We start from the raw sequence: 12,458 nt of genomic DNA on the forward strand, positions 1-12,458 counted from the left end.
ATAATTTTATCTTGACATTAAATCTTGCATTATCACATAGAAAGAAAAAGTGTATAGCAATGAAAACTCTTAAAATTTGCACAATAATAAAATAATTTAATTTTATATAAGTTTAATTGTTGTACATTGATGATATAAAATGCATATAATTAAATACTCATGTTTATTTGGGTTTTTATGATATTGATGATTGAACTAAATATTTTGTTAATATAACAATATACTTTTTTACATTGAAATATGTAGTTTAATAGTAGATACTAGTTTATATAGGCATTTGATTTTGCATTTTTGTAAGATTATTTCCAAAGTTAAAGAGATTCAAATCCGCGACTTTTTAAATGAGTATAAGAAAACTATGTCATTTGAGTTATGACTCATTGGCTTGCATTTTTGTAGGATTGTTAACAAAAAGTATAACTAATTTATGTAAGATTTAAGATTGTGTACCAAAAGATGAAGTGAGATTCTTATGTTACTAAATATATACAAAAAGATTTCGCATTTTTGGATAACGATGAATGGTATGGAAGTGAACATGTGAAGTTATCATTACAGTATGTCACTCCATTTTTTTTTTACTGAAGATAGGGAGACTCGAATCCGTAACCTATTAGGTGAGTATGGAGAGACTATACCATTTGAGCTATAGCTAGTTAGCTTTTAACACTTGATTTTAAAAAGAGAGAGAAGTGTATTGAATTGTATGGAAGTATATGTATGTATATTCTTGTATAAATTTCAAAGAATGATTGTGTTGCTCATTACATAGGAAACAAATTCCTTGCCTAAGCTAACAAAGAAGAGCCAAAACAATTTTTCAATAGACTTGTATTTTTTGTATACCCTATATTGCACTACTTTTCTTCTTTACATCATTTAGTTTCAGGGATGACTTGCGTCAGATATGTTAATAATTTTGTCAAGTTGATTTGTAACAAAGGGTTTACCATTTGCATCCAAGTCAATAAGGACAGTGTCACCTTGCTTGAACTGTCCTACAAGGAATGCTTCACTCAAAGGGTCTTCAATTATTGATGTAATGGCCCTCTTCAAAGGCCTGGCACCATATGTAGGGTTATAACCTTCCTGGCAAACAAGGTCCTTCACTGCTTCAGAAACCTTCAAATCTATTCCTAGAAGCATTACCCTTTTCTTTATGTCTTGCAGCAGCAAACTCAATATCTCCAGCAACTGAAACAAAGAAGAATAACATGAATATGTCTCTCATTGTACCAATTTTGTACAAAATGACTAATTTGTGATTTTAAAATTCTGAAAGACAACTTATCCTTTCTTACTTTTTAAACCTTAGTATTTTTTTTAATTAAAAGAAGGCCTGTAGGTATTAACAGCTGGAGATTTTTTCAACAAGTTTCTAAATTGCAAAGATATTAGTTTTAGTTGAAATCCTTGGGGTGCTTATAAGTGAAAACTGAAAACAATTGGACTTTGAAAGAAGACTAATTGATGGACTTAGACTCAACCGAAACTGAACCAACCTGTGACTTTTCAAGGGGCTGAAACACTACCACTTCATCTATCCTGTTGAGCAGTTCCGGACGAAAATAATTTCTCAATTCTTCCATTACCATCGATTTCAAGCCACTATATGATGCTTTCTTGTCATCTTGAATCAAGAAACCTATGGAGTTGTGCCGACCCTTAGAAATGGCACTAGACCCTATATTTGAAGTCATCACCACCAATGCATTTTTAAATGAAACTCGCCGGCCCTGTCAGATCCAATTTCACAAACAACAAATATAAAAATGAGGACACCAGTAGCATGTTTACTTGGAGAAGATGCAGGAAAGGAAGAAATGGGAGATTCGTAAAAATATTTAGTAAATTAAGGTTCACAGCAACATTCACAAACCTGAGAATCAGTAAGTTGGCCATCTTCTAACAACTGAAGAAGAATGTTGAATATATCTGGATGAGCTTTCTCTATCTCATCAAGTAGTACCAGTGTGAATGGTTTTCTTCTAATAGCTTCAGTTAAGATGCCTCCTTCTCCATAACCAACATAACCTGGTGGCGATCCTATCAATTTGCTCACAGTATGCCGCTCCATATATTCACTCATGTCTAGCCGAATCATGGCTGCCTCCTGAAAATATAAACAATTTCAAGTGATGAAGCAGTAACTACAAGTCCACAACACAATAGTTTCAGACCAATGAAAAATAACAGTGAAGATGCATATTATAAGGAGAAAATGAAAAGAAAAGCTCTCTTGCAATAATAACATTTTAGATAAAAGAATGTTTTCCAATTATTAATTTCGAAACAAACAGTGTGTATAAAGTTGTAGTATCTTACCGATCCAAAGTAGCATGCTGCCAAAGATTTTGCGAGTTCTGTTTTTCCAACCCCAGTTGGGCCACAAAATAACATTGCAGCTATAGGTCTATCAGGATCCTTAAGGCCAACCCTGGATCTCTTCACAGCTTTAGAAATGGCAGTAACAGCCTCCTCTTGTCCAATAACACGTTTCCGAAGCTGATTCTCAAGATCTAACAGAAGAGTTCTTTGGTCAGCAGTGAGCTGCTGAACAGGAATTCCCGACCAGAGGGAAGCAACTAAGGCTACTTCTTCTGGTCCAACTATAACAGGTCTGAAAAGAAAAAGAATATGCCAGCCACTCAGGAATCAAACCAAGATATACATGCATATAGAGGTATGGTTGCATTTTTCCGGATGAAGTAACGTACTCATTTTCATTGGCTTCAGAAGCTAAATATGAGTCCAGTATGAGTTCATTAGAATCGTCAATGCTTGAGGCGCCGTAGTATTTAAGCTTGCTTTCCTGAACCAGTGATCAAGAAATGTTGTATTACACTGAAGCTATAAGCAACTCATAACCCCCAAAAATAAAATAAAATAAAAACACTGGAGAATGCAGTAAGAAATGCAATACCATTTCATGCATTGACTGGACATCTTTAATTTCTTGCCAGTAATCAGCAGGGTCCTTAGAAAGTACACAAGTTTCTTGTTCCTTTCTCTTCTTAAAGGCTTCAATATGAGCTCTACTTCCTGCTTCATCAATGAGGTCAATAGCTTTATCTGGTAGATACCTATCGACTATGTACCTCGCTGACAACTGAACTGCAGCCTTTATGGCATCTTCGGTATATATGCATTTGTGGTGTGACTCGTACTTCTCACGTAGACCCATAAGTATCTTAACTGCATCATCCTATTGCCAATATAGTCTGATAAGAAATCGAATTATGATTACATGTTATGTTGAAATGATATAGATTTAAAGATGGAATACAAACCTCAATTGGCTCATCAACCCAAACAGGTTGAAATCTTCGTGCCAATGCCTTGTCTTTCTCAAAATGAAGCCTGTATTCGTCGACGGTGGTAGATGCAATACACTGTAGAGTAGGTAAAGTTATTGCACTTTGATTAGAAGACAAAGTGGGCAGCAAGTACATGCTGTAACATGATTCTTTTAACCCCAAAACCCAAACTTAAGAGAAACATGATGATAATAACAATAAGAAGAGATAACATGTTATTCAAAAGAAAAAGAGAATCCCTGTACATAGTATTCATAGACTTGAAGTTTGTTGAGTATAACTGAGTACAGTAATCATAGACTTGCCCTTCTACAGCCCTGTCCATGCACTCCGACATTCTTGTTCTTATTTAGACCATTAAACTTTGTAAATTTGCTCGTTGAAGTAGCTTATATGGACTAATCCTAAAAATACCTGAAGATTAGGGCAAGTTGCCAATCTAACTCCAAGTAAGGTGGCAACCTCCTAGTTTTTTCATCAAGAAATCCCCGAAAATAATTTCAACCTCGTATTGTGCTTTTCCAGATGTTAATTATAAACCAAGTTTAAGCTTCAGTACAATTGCTTTTGGCAAGTGGTAACTGGCAAAAACAACTGCAGCTGTGTAGTAACCATAGATTTTGACCTTTAAAATCTTATATCTCATTCAATTGTAAACCAGGCTTCAAACTGAACACATGTTCATCTTCAATGAACACTTAGAACAAAGGAAACTAGGAAATCTGAAGACACGAGACAAATAATTACCTGAAGTTGACCCCTTGCAAGTGCAGGTTTAAGCAAATTGGAAATGTCAAGGCCAGATCCCTTATTTCCTTTTCCACTTGTCCCGGACTGAACAAGTGTATGAACTTCATCAATGAAAAGAATGATGTCACCTGCATTGCAATCAAAACTATGAGAGCTAAAGCAATGTATTCTCCAATTTATTCTACAATTTTTTCTATTGTAAAAATATTTCACCTGCACTTATTATCTCTTTTATTAAATTTGTAACACGCTCCTCTAACTCTCCTCTCTCTTTTGCCCCAGCCATTAACAATGCAACATCCAAAGACATGACACGTTTTGTCTGCGGAAAACAGAGAATGGAAATTAAGACTCCAAAGCATTCAAACCAGTTGAAGAAGAACTTCAGAAGTGATGAGAAACACACCAATAAAAATGGGGAAACATCTGCCTTAGCAATGCGAATTGCCAACCCTTCGGCAAGAGCTGTTTTTCCAACACCAGGTTCACCAAGAAGAATGGGATTACATTTTGTTTTCCGGCACAGTATTTGAACAATTCTCTGCACCTCGGTATCTCGGCCAATAACAGGATCAATTAGTCCTTCACTCGCACGAGCAGTGAGATCGGCACAAAATTGTGAGATGGCATCCGGTTCTGGAAATCATAAGAATGATTACAAAAAATTCTTCCCTGCCTCCAAACATAAAAGTATATACGAAATAACAAAACTTACAACAACAAATTCCTTACCTTTGGTGGTGGCGGCAGAGGACCCTGCATCATAACGTTTTCTTGCCATGGATTTGTCATGCAATCCCTTGGAATCCGCATTTGGCTCCCTACCATCTTTAGCAATCTCCTTTTGCAATCTGGAAAATGCCACAGCTGCCAACTGGCCTCCATTTGCCCCCAATCTGCAATCATATCATATTAGTGTACAAATAAAAACAATGGAAAAATCAATTGATTATACATAGTCATACTTCTAAATATCAATAATTGAGGAATAACCTTCACCAGAAAATTATTCAACAAAATGAAATGTTACCAACTTGCTTAATGACTAGATAGTTACATTTTACATGCTGATGAGCTACAGTAACAGAATCAGTAACTAATAACTAACTCTAACTGTCTTTCTTTGTAATTTTTTTCCAAATAAATAAAAAAAAAAGCACTAAAGATAGTTATGATCTAAGCTACATTTGGATACTGTGTCTGAAACAATAGACACAAATATTCTTTTCGTTACAATTTTTTTCCAACTAACTGCCTGTTCTGTAACAATAAAATATATTAAGTCTAATAATAAATAATCTACCGAATCAAATTAGTCAAAATTAAAAAATAAAACTCGAATCAAATTAATTATTAATTAATTTAATTAGTGAGTACCTACCTATAAAGGACTCGACTAGCACTTCCATCATCAACTTTAACCAAAGCAACCGCTATATGTTCAGGAGCAACAAACTTATGCCCAAGAGACTTTGAATATTCAACAGCCGCCTCAAAAACACGCTTTGCGCTAATAGAAAAAGGCACGTGACTCGCCGAACCACCTTTCTCGCCAGCATCACGTGCGTCATCACGTGCGGAACCAATCCTCTGCCATATACTTCGGACGGCATCACGTGCCTTCTCAACCGTTATACCAGACGCAAGAAACCCGTCGGTTGAACGATCCTCTTCAGCGATGAGCCCTAACAGAAGATGCTGCGTGTAAACCAAGTCACTTCCCAGCGATTTCGCTTCCTTTTGCGAAAACATTATCGCTTTTATTGCTCGTTCCGTGAACCGCTCGAAAACCGCGGAAACGGTGAAGACTCTTCGCTTCTTAATTACCTTCCTGCCACCGCCGCCGCCGCCGATTGCGATCGGCGAACGCACCACCGCGGTGAAGGCGTTTCTCTGATTAACCAAAAACGAGAGCGAGGTTGCGGCGGTGGCGGTACCCGTGGAGGTGGTGTTGATTCTGCAACGCGCTGGAGCGGCGCGTGAGAAGAGGACGTTAATACATGGAGAGTTGTAATAGGAGGCAGTTACAGTGGCGGTTGAAGAAGTTGAGCATGACTCCGATTGGAAACGTTGGTTGTAACGGCTTTTCGAACCGAAGCTGACTCGGAACCACGGTGAGCTAACCGGTGAGGATGAAACCTGCATCTTCTTAAACTTTCCGGTTAATTTAATTTACTTTTCTGGTTCGATCGGTTTAATTAATAAGTTTTTGTTTTCTGTGTTTTGGTGTTAGGAAATGAAGGGAAATAAAGAAAATATTAAGTGTGGGATTAAGCTAAGGTTTCGTTGATTAATAGGAAGAAGAAGAAGAAGAAGAAGAGAAAGGGTTTTGTGTTTGGTTTGGGGATTTCGCTTTCGAAGCTAATGAAAGGAAGGAAGGAAGGAAGGTATAGAGTGAGCATGGAAGACACGTCACCTTTGAAATTTTTAAGATGAGAATGGAGAAGAGAAGGAGGGAAAGACAAGTTTCTTTTCCATTCTTTAATTTGTGTTTTGTATGACTTGGAATTTGGCCCGAGTTGCTTGGAGCAATCAAAGGTGGCAAACGCCAAAAAAGGTCAGTGAACATCGACTTCCCGTAACTACCTTCTTCAATCGCCTCGTTTTCTAATTAAAAATAATTTTTTTTTATTTTTCCAGTTCATACTAAGAAAATTTTATAATAATTATTTGTTAGGCCATGTGGTGTATTAAGTTAAATTTAGAGTAATAGGGATAAAAATATTTGACAAGCCAGATAATATGCCAACAAATTATAATTAGGACACTTTAAATTTTTTTTAATTACCTGTAATTTCTGTCAGAATCACTAGAAAGTTGTCACGACTTTCCAACTGTATCTAGCGAAAAATAAAAAGAAATTCCAACTAACTATGTAAAGACTAAAGTTAGTAAGTGGTACTAAATAATCTTGTATATTTTGAAAATAATTTTAGACAACTTCAATCAATAACCTTGTGTGTCTATCACTGAACATATTTTCTTTTAAGAATAAAATGATAAATAAACTCTAAAAAAATTATATTTTAGACAGATTAATTATTAAAAAAATATTAGTAAAGTCTTTTAAAATAATAAATGTAGACAAATTAATTTAAATTAAAACGTTTTATTTTAATTATAGTGACTAATTTAAAAATAATGTCTATATCTATTATTTTAAAAGAGTTTATTAATACTATTTTTTTAAAGATTAATGTATCTGAAATATAAATTCTCATAAATTTATTTATTATTTTACTCTTCTTTTAAAATATTTGAATTTAGCTTCTTTAAAATGAAAGTCCATTAAATTATAATCTTTATCATTTATATAATATCCAATATCTTAATTTAAAAATAATTTTATTTTCTGGTTTTACCAGCATTATCATTTTAGAAAAAAATTGATAGAAATATTCACATTTTATAACAAAATTGTTTTGGCTAATAATATAATCTCAATATTGATTTGTTATTACCATAATTAATTAAAGTTTTATGAGCTTTTCCAAACTTTTAATTGCATAATATCCAACAAGGTTCTTTTACGATCACTATTCAATTTCCAAGAAAAATACTTATCACAGAAACTCATCTTTCAACATTTTCAAAATATTACTTGAACGAGTTTGTATTAAATTTTCTTAGTGATTTCTTAAGTTTTTTTCCTTTGGTATAATAGTGATTCCTCAAGTTTCTTGGACCGTAATTGCACAATAAATGGGCCTATGAAGAGAAGCAGCCCACATGTGTGGATCTTTCATAACCTTCAATAGTTGGTTAACTCGTGACCAAAAAAAACTAATTGGTTAACTTCGAGAAAGAAACTAATTTAAGTAGTTTAATAGTTAAATCACTAATTTGCTTAAGTAAGTATTAAGATTTTGAATCATAATTAATGAATCATCCTCATTAAAATAATGATAATCGTAATTACATGTACCATATATCATATATCCAAATTTCCATTAGAAGAAATACATGTGCATAAATGATATGTTTTTGCCTAGTTATTTAAAAAATTATGAAGTATGGATATTATTATACTAATACAAATACAAAGTATGACATTAATACATGATACAAAACCAATTTTAAGTTTCTGTTAGATACAGAAACATGATATATAAAGAATTTTTTATATAAGTTATAATAATATCTTAATATTTTATTAATATTAAAATATAAATTAAATTTTTAGAAAATATTTTTAATATTTTTTTAATTATATAAAATATTTTAAAGCATTTTCTTATTATATTAATTAATACAGAAAAGCTCTGCATACAAGCAATTAGGGCTTGTAAGCATTACAAGTCAATTAACCACTAACCCCTGAAAACGCACTCCTAGTATTACGTCCCTTACACGCGCTATATAATAGATTCCGCGTATATATAACTACCAATATTAAAAGATTTGTTTCCTTCTTCGTTCTCCTTCTTTCCAAATTTCTTCGTTCTTCTTCTCGCGTGTCTTCCCCTGCTTTTTCGATCGTTCTTTTCTCCTACTTTCTCACTGGTTTGTTCTTCGTCATTAACATGAGTTCTTCTCTCTGTAACTCCAGTTTCGTTTTCTTTATAATTTTCTGGTTTTTGAAATTTAAGTTTGAACTCGTTTTGAAGATAATGGATGATTCAACCTCAGATTGTCAGCTGAATCAGGGCAAAGTGGATTATGAATTTAAATCTAACGAAGTTCCTGAGGTTTGATTTACATACGATTACTCTGAATTTTGTTGCAGTTATTTGTATAGCATTGTGTAGCTGACTAATTCGTGAACATTGACTGGGAAATTAACGCGTGAACATAAATCTGTGGATTGAATCTAATGTATTAGTTTTGATTAATTATCTGCAATTTATAGCAGACGCTCAGGTGTAGATCATAATTTTTTAGGTGTATTTTAGGGGGAAGTGTGGGTGTATTTACAGTTTATGGCTTTTTTTTGTTATTTTAGTTGAGTTGTTGTCGTTCGAGTGTATTATATCAGACATGATTGGGTGTATTTTTAGTTTTTGACATGGTGTATTCTGCAGCCTCTCTTTGCATTAGTGGTGCATTCAAATTCCATCCAATATCAAAGACGTGTTATGAATTATCAGTTCAAGGTACCAGTAACAGCGAATAATTTTTTTGGTGCATAGTTACAGAATATGGGTGTAAAAGTACTGTTGTTTTGGGTGTATTTTTTTAAATTTTTTTGTGTTTCACATTTTACATATATATACATATATATATTTCACAATATGTTGTTTATGTTATAAAATATTATTTTTTTATTATGGTTTAAGGGTTTAGGATTTTAGGGTTTAGGGTTTAGGGTTTTAAGGTGTAAGGGTTTAGGGTTTAGTGTTTAGGTTTTAGTATTTAGGGTTTAGGATTTAAGATTAGGATTTAGGGTTTAGGGTTTAGGGTTTAGTTTTTAGGGTTTAGTATTTAGGGTTTAGAGTTTAGAGGTTAGGATTTACGGTTTAGGGTTCAGGGTTTAGTTTTTAGGGTTTAGTGTTTAGGGTTTAAGGTTTAGGGTTTAGGGTTCAGGGTTTTAGGGATAAAGTATCAGGGGGATAGAATTTTGGGTGTATATTCAATTTTCTTTGGGTGTAAAAAATATTAGGTCATGGGTGTATATTTGGTTTGATATTTTTTTTCATATTATAGTACCTATAATTCAGACATTTGGTTAGGATTTTAGGGTTTAGGGTTTATGTTTTTAAGGTTTAGAATTTAGGGTTTATGGTTTAGGGTTTAGTGTTTAGGGTTTAGAGTTTATGGTTTAGGAATAAAGCATCAGGGATAGAATTTTGGGTGTATATTCAACTTTCTTTGGGTGTAAAAAATATCAGGTCATGGGTGTTTATTTTGTTTGATGTTTTCCTTCATATTATAGTACCTGTAATTCAGACATTTGGTTTAGGGTTTTAGGGTTTAGGGTTTAGGGTTTAGGGTTTAGTTTTTAGGGTTTAGTGTTTAAGGTTTAGGGTTAGGGTTAGGGTTTAGGGTTTAGGATTCAGGGTTTTAGGGATAAAGCATCAGGAGAATAGAATTTTGGGTGTATATTCAACTTTCTTTGGGTGTAAAAAATGTCAGGTCATGTATGTATATTTGGTTTGATGTCTTTCTTCATATTATAGTACCTGTAATTCAGACATTTGGTTTAGGGTTTTAGGGTTTAGGGTTTAGGGTTTAGGATTTAGGGTTTATGGTTTAGGGTTTAGGTTTTTAGGGTTTAGGGTTTAGGGTTTAGGTTTTAGGTTTTAGTGTTTAGGGTTTAGGGTTCAGGGTTTTAGGAATAAAGCATCAGGGGGATAGAATTTTGGGTGTATATTCAACTTTTTTTGGGTGTAAAAAATGTCAGGTCATGGGTGTATATTTTGTTTGATGTTTTTCTTCATATGATAGTATCTGTAATTCAGAAATTTTGAATACAGAAGAGAGAATTTTACTCATAATTGACAAATTTTTACATCATGTGTTCAATTTGTTACATTAATCAATTACATCAATCATATAACAGTTACATTAATCAGTGTCAATATCTTTAGAATCTATCTGACAATATGGATTCATTAACAATGAGGATGGCTTGGACAGTCTTATTACATTACTTCTCCTAATGGCTTCATCTTTGTCTTGATTCATTTCATGGAATAGAATCTGAGAAACATATTCTACTTTAAAGTGGTCCACCTCGTCCTACAGTTAAAAAGAATATTCTGTTTAATCAATCATGTTAATTGAGTAAATTAATACAGAGTATGAAAATCAGTTCAAATACACCCAAGCATCAATTGAAATACACCTGAATATGGATCATATACACCTATAATTTTTAGCGAGTTACCTGATGCGTTAATGCCAAGCGCAGCCCCTATTATTTTTTGGTCTTACTTTAAACGAACCGTAGCCCGTTTCCAGTCTGTTTTCCCCTAATTTAAAGGAGTTAGCTAACTTCCTTAATATTTGGTGATGCACCCTTAGTGGCGGGATGTGCATCAGACCACCAAATCCCAAATCCCTAACAATTGTTTTCTTCTCCTCACTCATGTTTCTGAATTTCTCATTTAACAAATGGGTTGCACACTTAAGGTCTTTGGTTTGCTGTAAACAAAGCAAAATTATAGTCAGATATATTTCTATTACATAAAACTAATTTCATCTAAGACATATATTTGTTCTTACATTTTTTTCAGCTTGGTTTCTGCCTGCCATTTTTTTTGAAATGAAAAATACACTCATAGATATCAGTAAGATACACCCATAGATATGAGTCAGATACACCCATAGATATCAGTCAGATATCACTCAAACATGCATTAATATACAAGGTCAAGCAACATTACAAGGTCAAGTAATATACACCCATGGACAAGCAAATATTTGACCAGTTGCAATTGTTTACTATATTACAGTATATCAGTTCAAAAATATACACTCAACAAATTATGCCATATATACCCAATAAATTACTCCATATACACCCACCAAATTACACAATATACTCCCAAAAATCAGTTACGAGAAGAACTAGAACAACAAGAACAGTAACACCTAGAACAACTAAGAACAGTATAACCTAGAACCAAGAATAACAGTAAAACCTAAAACAAGTAGAACATTAAAAGCTGTAAAATGACCTAGAACAAAAAGAATAGTAAAAACCTAAAGAACGTAGAAGAACAGTAAAACCTAGTTCTTCGATTTCGAAATGTGAAAAATATACAAGATGAGTAAAATAGTAATGTACCTTGAGTAATATATCTTCATTTTTTCTGGAGATTGTTGATGGAGAGTTCTAATCTTCGCGACGAGTTCTTCTCTGCAGTTTGCAATGTTGTTAGAAAATGGACGGTTTGTGTTTTCTTTGAAGGGCTTGGAGAAGTGGAAGAGTGCGCCATTAAGGAGCGCTTTTCGCGAAGCGCAACCGTTGAGTGGAGCGCGTGTATTTTACGCTCCATTCAAAGCGAATAACTACGCGTGTAGATGAAGTCTGGGCTAAAAACTTGCAAAACTTGTAGGATCTTTTTGCTTGTATGTGTAGCAGGTCCGTAATTAATAATGTATATTATTTCTAAATTTATTTTAAATATTTAGACCAAAAATGATATTAGATATTAGATATGCTAACACATTATTATAGTTAAATATATCCAATTGTATCTAAAGAAATTTGTTTATTAAAACACGAGTAAATAGAAAAAAAGACATAAACCTGATATCTTAACAAAGTATTTAAATTTAGAGAATAGATTCTTTTAATTTTATTTTTTCAGTTAAGAAAGTAAAATATATTTCTATTTTTTTTTATTTTTTTCATATTTTTTTATCCTATTTATAAAATTAATTCTAAAAAAACACACTTTATCCTTTTAAATAAAAAAATGAGATAATTTATTCCTAAATTTCACA

General features: G+C 33.1%; 1 protein-coding gene across 1 annotated transcript; it reads right to left on the bottom strand.

The window, feature by feature from the left end:
- Positions 1-697: 697 nt before the first annotated feature.
- LOC130944041 (chaperone protein ClpD, chloroplastic) lies at positions 698-6,450 on the bottom strand. Its single transcript, XM_057872167.1, has 12 exons — positions 5,449-6,450; positions 4,800-4,963; positions 4,474-4,703; positions 4,281-4,389; positions 4,065-4,195; positions 3,291-3,392; positions 2,924-3,205; positions 2,718-2,812; positions 2,326-2,620; positions 1,880-2,113; positions 1,503-1,736; positions 698-1,194 (listed from the first exon to the last, which is right to left on the bottom strand). Exons 1-12 carry the CDS (start codon positions 6,210-6,212, stop codon positions 886-888), a joined length of 2,949 nt encoding a protein of 982 aa, XP_057728150.1. The 5' UTR covers positions 6,213-6,450; the 3' UTR covers positions 698-885.
- Between the last annotated feature and the right edge of the window lie 6,008 nt (positions 6,451-12,458).

This window comes from Arachis stenosperma, chromosome 8 (assembly GCF_014773155.1).
Source record: "Arachis stenosperma cultivar V10309 chromosome 8, arast.V10309.gnm1.PFL2, whole genome shotgun sequence".
Classification (NCBI taxonomy): domain Eukaryota; kingdom Viridiplantae; phylum Streptophyta; class Magnoliopsida; order Fabales; family Fabaceae; genus Arachis; species Arachis stenosperma.